Source organism: Annulohypoxylon maeteangense (genome assembly GCF_022496945.1).
Source record: "Annulohypoxylon maeteangense strain CBS 123835 unplaced genomic scaffold GGS22scaffold_6, whole genome shotgun sequence".
Classification (NCBI taxonomy): domain Eukaryota; kingdom Fungi; phylum Ascomycota; class Sordariomycetes; order Xylariales; family Hypoxylaceae; genus Annulohypoxylon; species Annulohypoxylon maeteangense.
Genome location: NW_025953253.1, coordinates 943,970 through 956,392, shown reverse-complemented (window position 1 = coordinate 956,392; position 12,423 = coordinate 943,970). Strand labels below are relative to the sequence as shown.

Sequence of the window (12,423 nt, the reverse complement as noted above, 5' to 3'; positions counted from 1 at the left end):
TTGCGTGATAGGGAGATAAGAATAGATCGACAGGGCGACATGAGGTAGAGCCTCTTGCTGAGCCTGCCGCTTCGATCAATCTGGCGGTGTCGATATCTCTCTATCTACATAGATCTGTCTTAGATACAGATACAGATACAGATATAGATGCAGATTTAGGTACAGTATCAAGCATGTTCACAGCCCGTGCATATGTATAGGTAATATGTATGTACATACGCCCCTGAACGCATCTGATAAGTATGTCTAATAACAGACTTGGCTGCTTGAATGATTCTTGAGCTCAGACTGTTAGATAAGAAGCTCTGTGCTTCGGTGGAGTAGAACCCTGATGGCGTAATTAGACGACATCCTGACTCGAGTTGGCGGAATATTAGGTAACAGAATCGCAATAGCTCTCGTGACTGGTTTCCTAAAATACAACTAGGTACCAAAGTAAATAGGTATTAAATAAAATTTTATGCCTGTCCAGTTCGCCTAGAAATCTTAACCTTTCAAAATTCATGTTATCTATCGAACAATCGCCAATAACAACGATGTCGAGTTCCAAGTTGGAGATAGAGAACGTTCCAAGGTTATCTTCCTTAGTCACCTGCCGCATTCGAGCGTGGATGAGAGATAGGCAAATATGATCGTCCACAAGGTCCTTAGAAGATGGCGTCTGTCTCTGGCTATATCTTTAGGTGGTTCCCGACTTGCAGCTCGTTAGACGGAATGTTCATTTTCTAGCCTATGGAGCTTTCCAACAAGCGCTCAACTACCAATGCCGAGGACGATAAGGGAAAGTCGCAGACAAGTTGGAGCTCACTGTCGTCTTATATACAGGTGTACGATGATTGGTCAATGGTTGGACTGCTTTCACGCGGGGTCTTGCTTGAAAGATCAGCACTCTCCGTGACACTCGAAGGAACGACAAACATCATCCTCTCGACGCCACTCGACACTTAACATGCTTGTCAGACGAGAAGCAGGAGATGATGGGTCGCACAACATCTCTCCCACACGGAGATCATTCAATGGGAAAGCATATGACCTCACCATGAACCGGCGATTTTACCTTCTTTGCCCGTCTTTATTCTCGCTACGACTCGGCTCAACTCGAGAGATCGAGCAAAACCCCCCCGGCCCCCCGCGTCTCTCGGACCAGCTGACGACCCAGACGCGTTTACTTCCCTTGAAACCCCCACGCCCAGTCATCTCGTCTAGGTATTGGACCATCCCGGTCTAGCTTTGGGTGCTGTCGGCGGCTAGAATGGGAAACCGAGGCCGTAGCCACACGAGCAAAAAATTTCACAAAAGTCTAGAAAAGAAATAATGCCTGTTCACCTAGGTTATGGTCTCACACACGCATACTCACGCATACTCTTCTAGGTAAAATACCTCAATGCCTGTTCTACTTGCATTGAGTAGTTGCCAACCCTGCTCAATTCTAGACCGTTGAATTTTTTTTTAATTCTCTTCTTTTCTTCTTTCCAATATTTTTTCCTTGTTTTTTGTTCATCGTCAAGTTTGTCATCTACATACCTACCTAACTAACAGGTCAATCTACGGGGCACGGAGATATCCCCAGGAATACGCGACCCTCGGTCCGGTGGCGAGAAATATCGATTTTTGAGAAAATGACAGAATCCACAAACTGAAAACACGGCCGATTTAGTACGACCGAGATCGTCAACCCTTGGAACCTGAGCTGCTAAGCTACATCAAGTTTCGGTACCGGATTTTAGAATTTGGTAAGCGTTAGTGTGCAATTGTTGGTAAGTTGTCACGAGGATTAGCAAGCTCAAATCAAGCATTCAAGCATGCGAGTAGTTAAGAAACGGCTCGGGGATATGATCTATTTACAGTGTGGGATAGCTATCTATAGCACTACAAAATTAACTATTAATTTATTGTCGTCATGCTACTCACCTTAAACATATAGCACCTAGTCTAACAGCCCACGATGACCTCCATTCGGCACTGCGACCGAGGAATATCCATTTCAACTTCACCTTCACGGCAACTACCGAACTTAGTCAATGCTATAGAGCCAGTGGGATTCGTTATGATTACTCGAGGCACATTATAACTTACAATTGTAAGGACATTGGGAACAAATTCGTCCCTAGTAATTGAGGCTATTTTGGACTATCGACCCACACCGTCGGATTTTCAGGGGCCTGGTAACTTCACAAACTTGCAAATGCAGGGCTGCCAGGTCTAGTTGCTCCTTGAGGCACTCCGTGAAATCGCACTACGATGAATGTGGTGATGCCGAACGTAAATTGGGACAGGCAGTTTCTAGGGAGGTATCTATGCATGTATTCGTGTGTTACCTGCCTCATAAATCACACATAAATCATCTGGACCAAAGAGGAAATACATCAGAAGCTGGCTTCGAAGCTTCTGTTACAATCGAATCTGCACGATTCTAGGCACGGCCGAGTTCGTCAAATAGGAGAAATTTAAACTGATTCTTTAAAGATATTAAGGGATCTCGACGTCGATTCTAATAGGTGCTATATTGTGGTCCCATCTTACTCGTGTTAGGCAGGTAAGTAAATAATTTTATAGTACTGGACTGTACCATACTGCATGTAGAGAATTCTGATGACTTGACTTAACTTGACATGTGACAAAGTTCGTGGATGTGTAATGTGTACACATAAACCTCACCTACCTACAGCAGGTAGCGTGCTATGCATGCTGAACTATTTAGAAGATGAGAGACATTCTTACAGGTAGTCTAGACTCTGTTGATTATAATAGACGCAAATTCACCTCACCGACACATGCCTAACTTCCTACCACGGCCCAAGAGGATACGAAAATGGGCGCTGAAGATTTCAAATCTGATCTGAGACTTGCTGATCAGCCCTTTCTCCTTCGGGGTGACTGACGGACCTTCACCAATGCGAACTAATGGACAAAGAGGGGACGATCCACTACCACGCGAACAAAGGCAGCCACTAAACAGTGGCGAGTCTACTAGTTGTCTAGCCGTAGCAATAGTACTCAGCAGTTGACGGCCCTTTTCGTCATCCTGTTTCAAACGACGGGGGACGCCGGGGAGTCGGATCCGACACCCTAAAGGAGTCTCGCGTAGGAAGCCTACGTCCGTCTTATGTGGAAGGAAAGCGTCGCGAGGCTGATGATCTTTTGCCGTGCCGATATTGTGTAGGTATATAGATACATACCTATGTAGATACATATGTAACATATTAAGGTGCCGGTGGATGGAGAGGTAATGAAACGAGGATGGGCATGAGCGGACTATCGAATCTGTGCTATATCGTATTAGACAGATCTTATGAGATCCATTGTCCAAAAACAGAACAATGCGGTGCCCACTGTCCAATGCTGGAGTTCATATGTACGTATGTAGATAGGTAGTTTTGTATTATGTAGTCGTACATATGGAGGGGACGGCAAATTGAATCATTGCTCGTTGGACCGGGAACCCGCCGTCTCCAGATGATCCATCACCTATTAGCCACGCCGTCGCTAAATTCACCCACGCCTCCGTAAGAGAGGCTTGAGAGGGGATTAAATTGGTCCGTGGGCTGGACCCCCTTCCTAGCCCGTCCTTGCGACATCCCTTGGACCATCGGCTCTCAAGGGTTCGCACAAGAGTGTGGGGGTTCAACCGTACTGGTCCATGTAAGAACTACGGATCCTTGTTGTCTAACCCTTGGCTTGGAGGCGCCATTGCGCGTCGCAGTACTATCTACTTCGGCGGTACACTTGCGAACCCTTTCCCACAACTGTAGGATGAAGAGCTGACGAGAGCTTGTGAGTGGTCGAGCATCTCGAATTCCTTTCGACATCGGAACTGGCAGACCGGTTGTGGACCGTGAACCGATTCCTTTATCAAGCCTCAATTAAACATACCTACCTACCTAGTAGTTTACATACCTTGAATTATCAAGAGATTCCCTTGAGCATTTCGTACGATTACATTTGTGTATTACGGAGGCAAAGAGGAAGAAAATAATAGTTGATACCTTACCTAGGACCCAGGTATTCTCTCCCATGTGATTTTCGTTGTCGTCCCAAGGTACAGCTGTTACTGATGGGTCCCCCACCTCGGTGTAATTCTAAAATAGGACCAACTATCTCGCTCAGACCTTGCCGTCATACATCTATATACGCTTAATACACCTCGAGATTGACATTGAAAGGGTCGAAAGTGTCAAAAATGTCCAGGTACATGACCCTTGATAACACGACGGTTCCTAGGTATGTAAGATGGTCCATCTAGAGCTGCCCATGCTCCCACGCTGCGATGCTATTTGAGAAAGAAAGAACAAAAAAAGAGACCGCTAGGTTAAATACGTTGGGAATCATTTAAACCATCTTGTTTTTTGGGCGCTTTTGAGGCTGGTGACACAACCTCATGCAGAGTTCTTTGCCGTCGAATTGGAAAATGAGATTGTCTTGTAAGCTACCCTACTTTCATTATTAATGGACAAGGCCAACACCATGAATGGATGACATTACACTTTTAGAAATGAACTTCACATTGCGGCTTCGGAGCCTAAACTCGCCTTGCCGCTGATGACAGCAAATGGTGAAACAACAGTTGCTATGCCCATCGCATACATCGCATACCTTCGAGAGTATACTCTGCTCGTCTGCTCCGTTCGAGCAACCGACTACCATACATAGTAGTAGCCATAGTAGAGGGAGGGAGGGGGGATTCGTACCGGCTTTTCCCGAGACCCCATTCAAACTTCCTTAAGTTCCCACCAAGTGAGTATAGCGTCGATACTAGTATGCAGGGTCCGAGGGTGGTTCTTTATACTACTGTAAGCATGTAAGATATCTGAGCCGCGAAAACGTGAGAACCTTCAAACTCTCGAAGTGCGAAGCGCTTAAAGCAAGCTCTTCCCATTCCCGCCACTCCACAAATCGGCGTTAGACCGGACGACGCTCTCACCATAAACCAGCCTAAACCACCACCCAAACGAGGAATACCCTTGCCTTTATCACTATAGTATTATAACGACCATGCAGCTCGAAGTTCCATTAAGCTACCAAAGATTTGACTAAACTGACTCTTTCCCTGGGTCGTCTTCGAGGTTGACGTACTTGGCGTCTTTAGTGTCATCGGTAACTGACTCTGAATGAACTGATCACATAGTATAGCGTAACTAGTATGTATACCTAGGTATGTATTACCAAGATGCGTATTGTAGATTGCAGACCAGGAGACGTCGAGTCGACCAGATGTATGTATGTATGTATGTACATACATACCTACATATATACGTATGGGCGGGCCGTCTTATGTTGGTAAACCGACGACATCGGTACTGACATGACTGACTTTGTGGTTGCTGGACCGATGAAAGAGGGGCACGGGTTGCAGCTCCAGCTACCGCAACCTAGGACGAGGTAACATAAGAGAGGTATTCGGGACACGGCGAATACCTCGCAGCAGATTTGCAGGCGCTGAACGCAACCTGGCTGCATGAGATGTACCCGACGTATAGGGATGTATGTATCTTGGACATTGTTCTTTGATGGGTAGCGGCTCGTACGAGTTCCCGGTCTTGCATCCTGTCGTTTTCTTCCCAAATTCTGCCTGTACCGTAGCATAACGCTAAGCAGTACCTAGTACGCGGTATTGTATTGTATTGTAGGTATTGTACACAGCGTACCATAGTAGCATGGGGACCTAGGTAAATGTACGATCCACACCGCACAGATATTCCTAAATTCCCACAGATATTATTATACGCTGTACGTAGCGAACATAGTGTGAGGAATGTTCAAGGCTATTACCTAGCGCCTACCGTTCAATGTTCCTCGTGTCATGTCGTCAGTCAACCATCAATCCTTAACTCACATGTGGGTAATTGCACGAATATGAATAATCTATTGTATATATTTCGCCAAGTTTCTAAGGTCAAGTACCTAGCAGTAGCCTATTTTAACACTTGATACTAGGGAATAAGGTTATGTTTAAAGACCGTTGAAGAGGGTGTGGAACTTGAGAATTGAAGGGCGAGGGCGAGGGTTACATGTGTAAGACCTGGAAAGAGGAAAGTATCAGGTACAGCAGAGCAACCCACATATTTCATTGTTGGTACCTTCCTTCACTTAACCAGGTCGCATAGCCATCTTTAACCATCACTCTTTCTGCTTCTGCTTCTACCTTTGGCTCTACTGCTGCTTCTTGCTTCTGCTTCTGTTCTTGTACTTCTGTGGGTAACAACTCAACTTACCTTAACTTAACTCAACTTGGAATATTTCTAAATGCCTATTTTCAACACTTAAACTTCAACTTCAACTTCTAGCACACTCGATTTAGAATATAATACGCTAGGTTTTACATCTTAAATAATATTCGGAACAGTCTTGCGACACTCGGTCAAAAGACAGAAACGGTCAAAAAAAAAGACTTCGGTCGAAAAAGAGACGTCAAATAAACCCCCCACTGGTCGAGGTCTCTCTTTTTTAATTTCGGTGCAGATCCACCCCTCGTAAGTCTCTCGCTTCGTCTGCATACAGCATACAAGGAGCTTTTGGGGTCTTGGCCCTTGAGTGCGGAGGCACCTACAAGGAATCCCTCGAACTCCAATTGTCGTCGTTGGATTGGTCGCAAGGATCAGCCATCGTGAATCGTCAATCCAAGCCCGGCTCTAGCAGCACCACCAGCACCACACTCAAGCAACCACAAGCACCCTACCCTGCCCTAAAGTACCCTAAGCACCGCAACCAACCCAAGTATTGTATGTACCTAGCAGACCTGGCAGACCTGGCATACCTCTAGGCTAGTACCCTACACCAAAAAAAGCTGCAGAAAACAACCCGCCCATTAAAGGCTCTGGAATCGTGGATCGCCCTGGTCTCATGGGTCTCTAGGGTCTCATGGATGTTAGCACCGGAATCGTTCCAAGCCTAGCTTAGCTCTTCCCAGCACGAGAGGACCCGGCCTTACGTCTGTCGTCTGTCCATTGTTCAAGTCCAAGTGGTCCCTCTCTCTCGTTCAAGGAATTACCAGCATCTGCATTTGCATCCGCATCCACTTCCACTACCTCCATTACAATTACAAAGTCTGAGGGTACACCCACACCCATGTCACCCAGCCAAAGCCGATCCAAACTGCCTGATGAGTGACCATACAATCCACCACCCAACCTGTCCTGTGGAATTTCTAAAAGGCAATGCGACAGTGAACTACCCGAGTTGCTATTGTTGTCTTTGTGTTGCTGCCGTTGCTGCTGCCGCCGCTGCTATTGCTACTACTACTACTCCTACCTCTGCTATTGCTATTATTGCTGTTGCTGCTACTGCTACCGCTACTATTCCTCCGCCCTCCTCCACAGTCATCGACCAGAGGTGACATACATCACACCCACCTCCGATTTCTAACGCACGAGGTCGAACGAGCCGGGGGGAAATAGAAAGGAAAGCAATTAATTGCGCGCTAGACCTTCGACTTCACCACCAGAGCTACTGAGTTCTCACGCTCTCGTCCTCTTTATATTTTATTTAGTTCGAAATTTGCAAGCTGTTCGCTGTCCTAGGGCGCTAAGTTTGGAAAACAAACTTCGGGATAGCGTTCGGCTTGCGAAGGAACTTGGGCTGACAGCCCAAACCTTGGAACGTGGGGAATCTTGGAAAGTGACCCGTAATACATACGAAATAACGTCTCCAACAATTCCGTTCACAAAAAGAGAAGAAGAAAAAAAGACCGGCTTCGACCCCAAGTTTCTCTACCCGCCATTATCCTAAATGGCCACCAGTATAGCATCGCCTATAGCTATCTCAGATCCTTCCACAGCGATGAATCCCACAACAACAGAGCACGACTTTCGTTTCCCGCGAAGACCCTTCGAGTCCAACCAGTTGACCAAAACGAGTGCCGACGAGAACAGTCCCGGAGACTTGCGCATACAGGAGCTCAACTTAGATTTCACGAAACCTGATAACTCGGTAATGTTCGATTTTCTACATGGCTCGAGTTTCCCTAGCCTACAGAATGACGCGGCCGGAAACAACGAGACCATAGAACAGATGCAGGAGAGCGATCCGCTTGCAACGCAAGTTTGGAGGTTCTATCGCAATACGAAGCAAAACTTACCAAGCCAGGAGCGCATGGTAAACCTGACGTGGCGCATGATGCACTTGAGCCTTCGGAGGAGGCAGCAGGCGGAAGATGCTCGGTATGTTATTTGTATGCAGTCGCATCGTGAATCTAACCGTTCCTACAGTCGCGCCGCTCTTCGTGAGTCTGGTAACGCCGCAGCGAATAATGCCAATATTCCCAGTGGTATTGCGCAGCTTAGAAAAACTTCAGATCAGAATCTCGCACATGCGGATCCTATGAATCTTGACGATTTCATATTTCCCGAGAATGTGGCGACCCCGGCGGGATTAGCGGCGACGCCCTCACCCGACGGGAGCAAACAAGAGGGGGAAAAGTCGGCTCACACCACAGCAGCCGCCATCCCTATCAAATCCCGCAAAATTTCCTCTCAGCATTTCGTTCCCCAATCTGTTCCAGTTCCTGCTCATCAGAGAAATCAGGATGAATTTGCGTATGTGACTCGACATCATCGGAAAACTAGCATCGACGAAAGGAGGGTGAGTGCAGCTTATTTATATTTATTTGCTGATGTAAAATCACATCACAGCTTTCATTTCTTTCGCCTTATCCCTGGTTAATTTGTTATATTATCATTGGTCCTTTGAGCTGCAAGTATATAGAGAGCTAACGAGAACCTGCGCCAGACCCGGAACTTGAAACGCCCTGCTAACTTCTCTCCTCATGTCTCTGCACTCAATAGCAATAATTTCGTCGCCAATGAGTTGGACGCCGATTCCGACCTCCACGAATATTCTCTAGATAGCTCTCACCCAAACAGCAACGCTCCTATGTCTCACCACCCGGGCGTTCCCTTTCCTCTTGACACCTTCCCCATGGAGAATGACCCCATCATCACATCAGCGGGGCCTTTTCAGCAAGGTTTTTCGTTCTCGCCTTCGACGTCACCAATGGTGCCCCATGGACCCTTTTCGAACTTTTATAATCATCACGGCGTTCCTTCGAGCTCCGTGAATGGCGCAGACTACTATTCTCCCCCGGGATCTGCGTATCAGTCCGCAGTTTCTACACCACACCCAATGGCCGAAAATGAAAACATGTTCTTCGGGTCGATGGATATCCGTCATCAACGAGCTCAAGGTTTTCGCTCTAACCAGGGATCAATGAGAAATCAAATGGCCCAGCAGTTTATGCACCAACATAATGGTAATTCGATGTTCCCTCCGGCTACTACCGGGGCGGAATCGTCCACCTCGTTTACCCAGACTCTTAATTTTGGCCATGTTGATCCAAGCCAAGTTTTCCAGTCTGATCACCCAGTTCGATCACCTGGAGTTGGGATGGCGCACGAAAATATGTTCAATTTTGGGGCTGACTCTGACAATGAGGATGAAGATGGGGGTGCATTCGCTGATCGAAATATGGGGATGCATCAAGCATTCTCGCCCGATAATGATATGGATATGGGCAATCAGAATTCCTTAGGATGGGATGCTTCTTTGCCTGGGCAGTTTAGCACACAGGCGGCTCGTTATCCCGGTGGACCTCCCCGTAAGCAGGTTACTATAGGAGGTACAACAACGGATTATCTGGATTCCAATGATTGGGATGGTCAAGGCGGTCTGCCGAGGTCCCAGTCGTTTCGGTCAACCGGCGATAGGCGTCAGAAGATTCCTCGTACGGCTTCTACACCGAATGCTAACATGGGCGGCCGCGGAAATCCATTCGACAAATTGGCCCAGTCGAACCCGAATTCCCCACCAGGAGATGTGTCAGGAAACGTATCTGGCTTCTCTTCCGTGGCACCCAGTCGACCTGCTTCCCCGCCCGGTTCTAAGCATGGCTCCACGAGCAACCTGCAAGCTGCCGCAGGAGGCCAAGGAGATGGAAACGCGCCTACTACTTGTACCAACTGTTTTACGCAAACCACACCGCTATGGCGTCGGAATCCAGAAGGCCAGCCTCTTTGCAACGCCTGCGGTCTATTTTTGAAGCTTCACGGAGTTGTGAGACCTCTAAGTCTAAAGACCGACGTTATCAAGAAACGTAACCGTGGATCTGGTGCGAGCCTTCCGGTTGGCGGTACAAGCACAAGATCCAAGAAGAATACTGGAAATGTTCCAGGTAACGCTTCTGGGCCTACTTCGCGTAAAAATTCAACTTTGACTATGTCTACTACAAACAATACAGCGCAAGTAACAACCCCACCATCGGCAACTAACAGAGCCGGCAGCGTCAACGAGGGTGAAAGTCCCGCAAGTGGTGCTGGCGGTTCTGGTGGTAACACGGCAGGTAGTACGCCAACGAGCTATGCAGGTTCTGCCACTGGCGCCGTAGGTGGCAAAGGTGTTGTGCCAATTGCGGCAGCTCCCCCGAAGAACGCGCCAGGACCAGGCGCCGCCTCACTCCCTCGAACTATTAGTACCAGTGGCTCGTCCAAACGCCAGCGCCGCAGTAGCAAGAGCACTGGTCCCAACGAATCTAGTGGTATGGATGTTGACAGCCCCGAGAATTCGACGGGTTCGAATGAAGCAGCTCGCTCCACCGGGTCTTCCAGCGGGTTTACTAGTATGTCCAACCCGGGAACTTTAGGTCTTGCAAACGGTTTCGGTATGACCCAAAGACCAATGATGGGACCCGGGATGGTCGGGATGTCCACAACTCCTAGTGGTGTAATGAATTCTAGTTCTGGAAACGGTCCACAAGAATGGGAGTGGTTGACGATGAGTCTTTAAATAATTTCGGGAGTTATTAGACGTCCCTCCTGTGGTTATTTACGACACGGGCTTGGATTTTACCCAATTACGCATTCATTCAAATGAGTTTGCTTGGATCATGTGCGGAGGCTATCTGATTTCGGCTAATCGCACTCAATTATGGAGCGGGTGGCCAGTCTAATTTGTTTTGAAGACGGCTCGGCGAAATTCGCTGCGGCACGAAGAACGAGTAATTACGACATAACATACATACGGCGGCGTTAGGTTATCTTCTAACTTTGATCATTGAGCGGCCATGATTTTTTGTACGTCCCTTCACCGACACGTTCAGCGACTTTCCCGTATAGTTTCTACGATGTTGGTTTTCCGGTCGATTATGGATTTTGCACGACGGGTTATTGAATCAGGTTTTCCCCAACTTGTCTGTATGGGCCGAGGTTTTGATAGAATGGAACATACCCGGAGAAGCTTATACTATTTCTATGCCACGAATTTGTCAAGGCTACCCCTCTCCGTCTTTTGCCCGCTTCTATTTACTTCCGCGGTATCATACTTGGAACACACTCGGTACTCCGGTGCCGAGATTAATAGGCAACACAGCAGTTGCCCTCGCTCGATGTTAGGAGATTTTAAATGACGCTCCGGTGCGGAGTATTCCGCAATTGTCTATTAGTATGAGTCTTTCGAGATGGGTTTCTTGCTTGACGGGGAATAACGGTTCAGACGAACACGAGATGAATTATTGTGCTCTCTATTTCTTTTAGCTTGGTGGCCGGGTTTCGGTGGGGGATATGTAGATACGGGATTGATACCAATTGTTGTTGTTTGTAGACAGGCGTACAGGCCAAGGGCTGGCTTGTAGAGAGGTGGAGGAATCATCAGAGACAGCCGGGTTCTAACTTACCAGAGCTAGACGCAGGAGCAGGCAAGACGAGATCAACGGTCAGGGCTGCTTCCCGGCTGTGAAATTAGAGTGGTGTCGATGCGGTAATGGGAATCGTCGAGAGAGCATCCGGAACGCAACGGTTGTTTATTTAAAGCAAGACGACTCTGAGGCTTCCTAGACATAGATTCTGCCGCTCTTGGGGTTTGATACGCCTACTCGCGCGCCTAGGTAGATGTTGAGAGATGAATAATACACTACTAGTAAAGTTATACATGCACGTGTGCTTGTTCGCGGGACTTGGGCCTAGGGGTACGTGATTGATTGACTTTGTAGGAGCTTCTATGGTTAAAGACTGTGCTTTTTTGAGTTGGGATATTGACTAGGTATTACAAGGTTTGATTCTTGATGTATCACCTAAGACTGACTAGAAGAATAGACACCTAGTATAATATGAAAGTTCCTGCTATGTATATGGTCTCTAAGCTTCTATTTTCTCATCTCATACGCTTTTTGCTCACTGTCTTCTTCCAAGTTTACATACCTATTCATCTACGTCGTCTGGACGTTAAGAACTGGGCTTCAGAATACGTCATTCTCAATTAGGATGGAAGGGAAAACCAATTCTAGCTGTTCATTGGAGCGCTTTAGAATGGATTTGGCGTCTGTTATGCCGTACCGGATTGGCCGGAGAGCAGGGGGGTAATGATATTGTACGAACTCGATCGTCGCCGAATACGAGTGGGCTAGAGGGCACTATACCACTACCTACTGACTACGGTAAA

General features: G+C 47.4%; 1 protein-coding gene across 1 annotated transcript; it reads left to right on the top strand.

Annotated features, from left to right (window-relative positions):
• Positions 1 to 7,529: 7,529 nt before the first annotated feature.
• GGS22DRAFT_125050 (uncharacterized protein) lies at positions 7,530 to 10,912 on the top strand. Its single transcript, XM_047958318.1, has 3 exons — positions 7,530 to 8,156; positions 8,205 to 8,577; positions 8,725 to 10,912. The coding sequence occupies exons 1-3, from the start codon at positions 7,726 to 7,728 to the stop codon at positions 10,771 to 10,773; spliced, it is 2,853 nt and encodes a 950-aa protein (XP_047819997.1). The 5' UTR covers positions 7,530 to 7,725; the 3' UTR covers positions 10,774 to 10,912.
• Positions 10,913 to 12,423: the final 1,511 nt, after the last annotated feature.

What these genes read in the sequence shown, in the direction of transcription:
- GGS22DRAFT_125050 (XM_047958318.1), top strand. Translation starts at nt 7,726, where the DNA reads ATGGCCACCAGTATAGCATCGCCTATAGCTATCTCAGATCCTTCCACA. An exon ending in CAGCAGGCGGAAGATGCTCG is followed by an intron (nt 8,157 to 8,204) that starts GTATGTTATTTG and finishes CCGTTCCTACAG; the next exon opens with TCGCGCCGCTCTTCGTGAGT. An exon ending in CTAGCATCGACGAAAGGAGG is followed by an intron (nt 8,578 to 8,724) that starts GTGAGTGCAGCT and finishes AACCTGCGCCAG; the next exon opens with ACCCGGAACTTGAAACGCCC.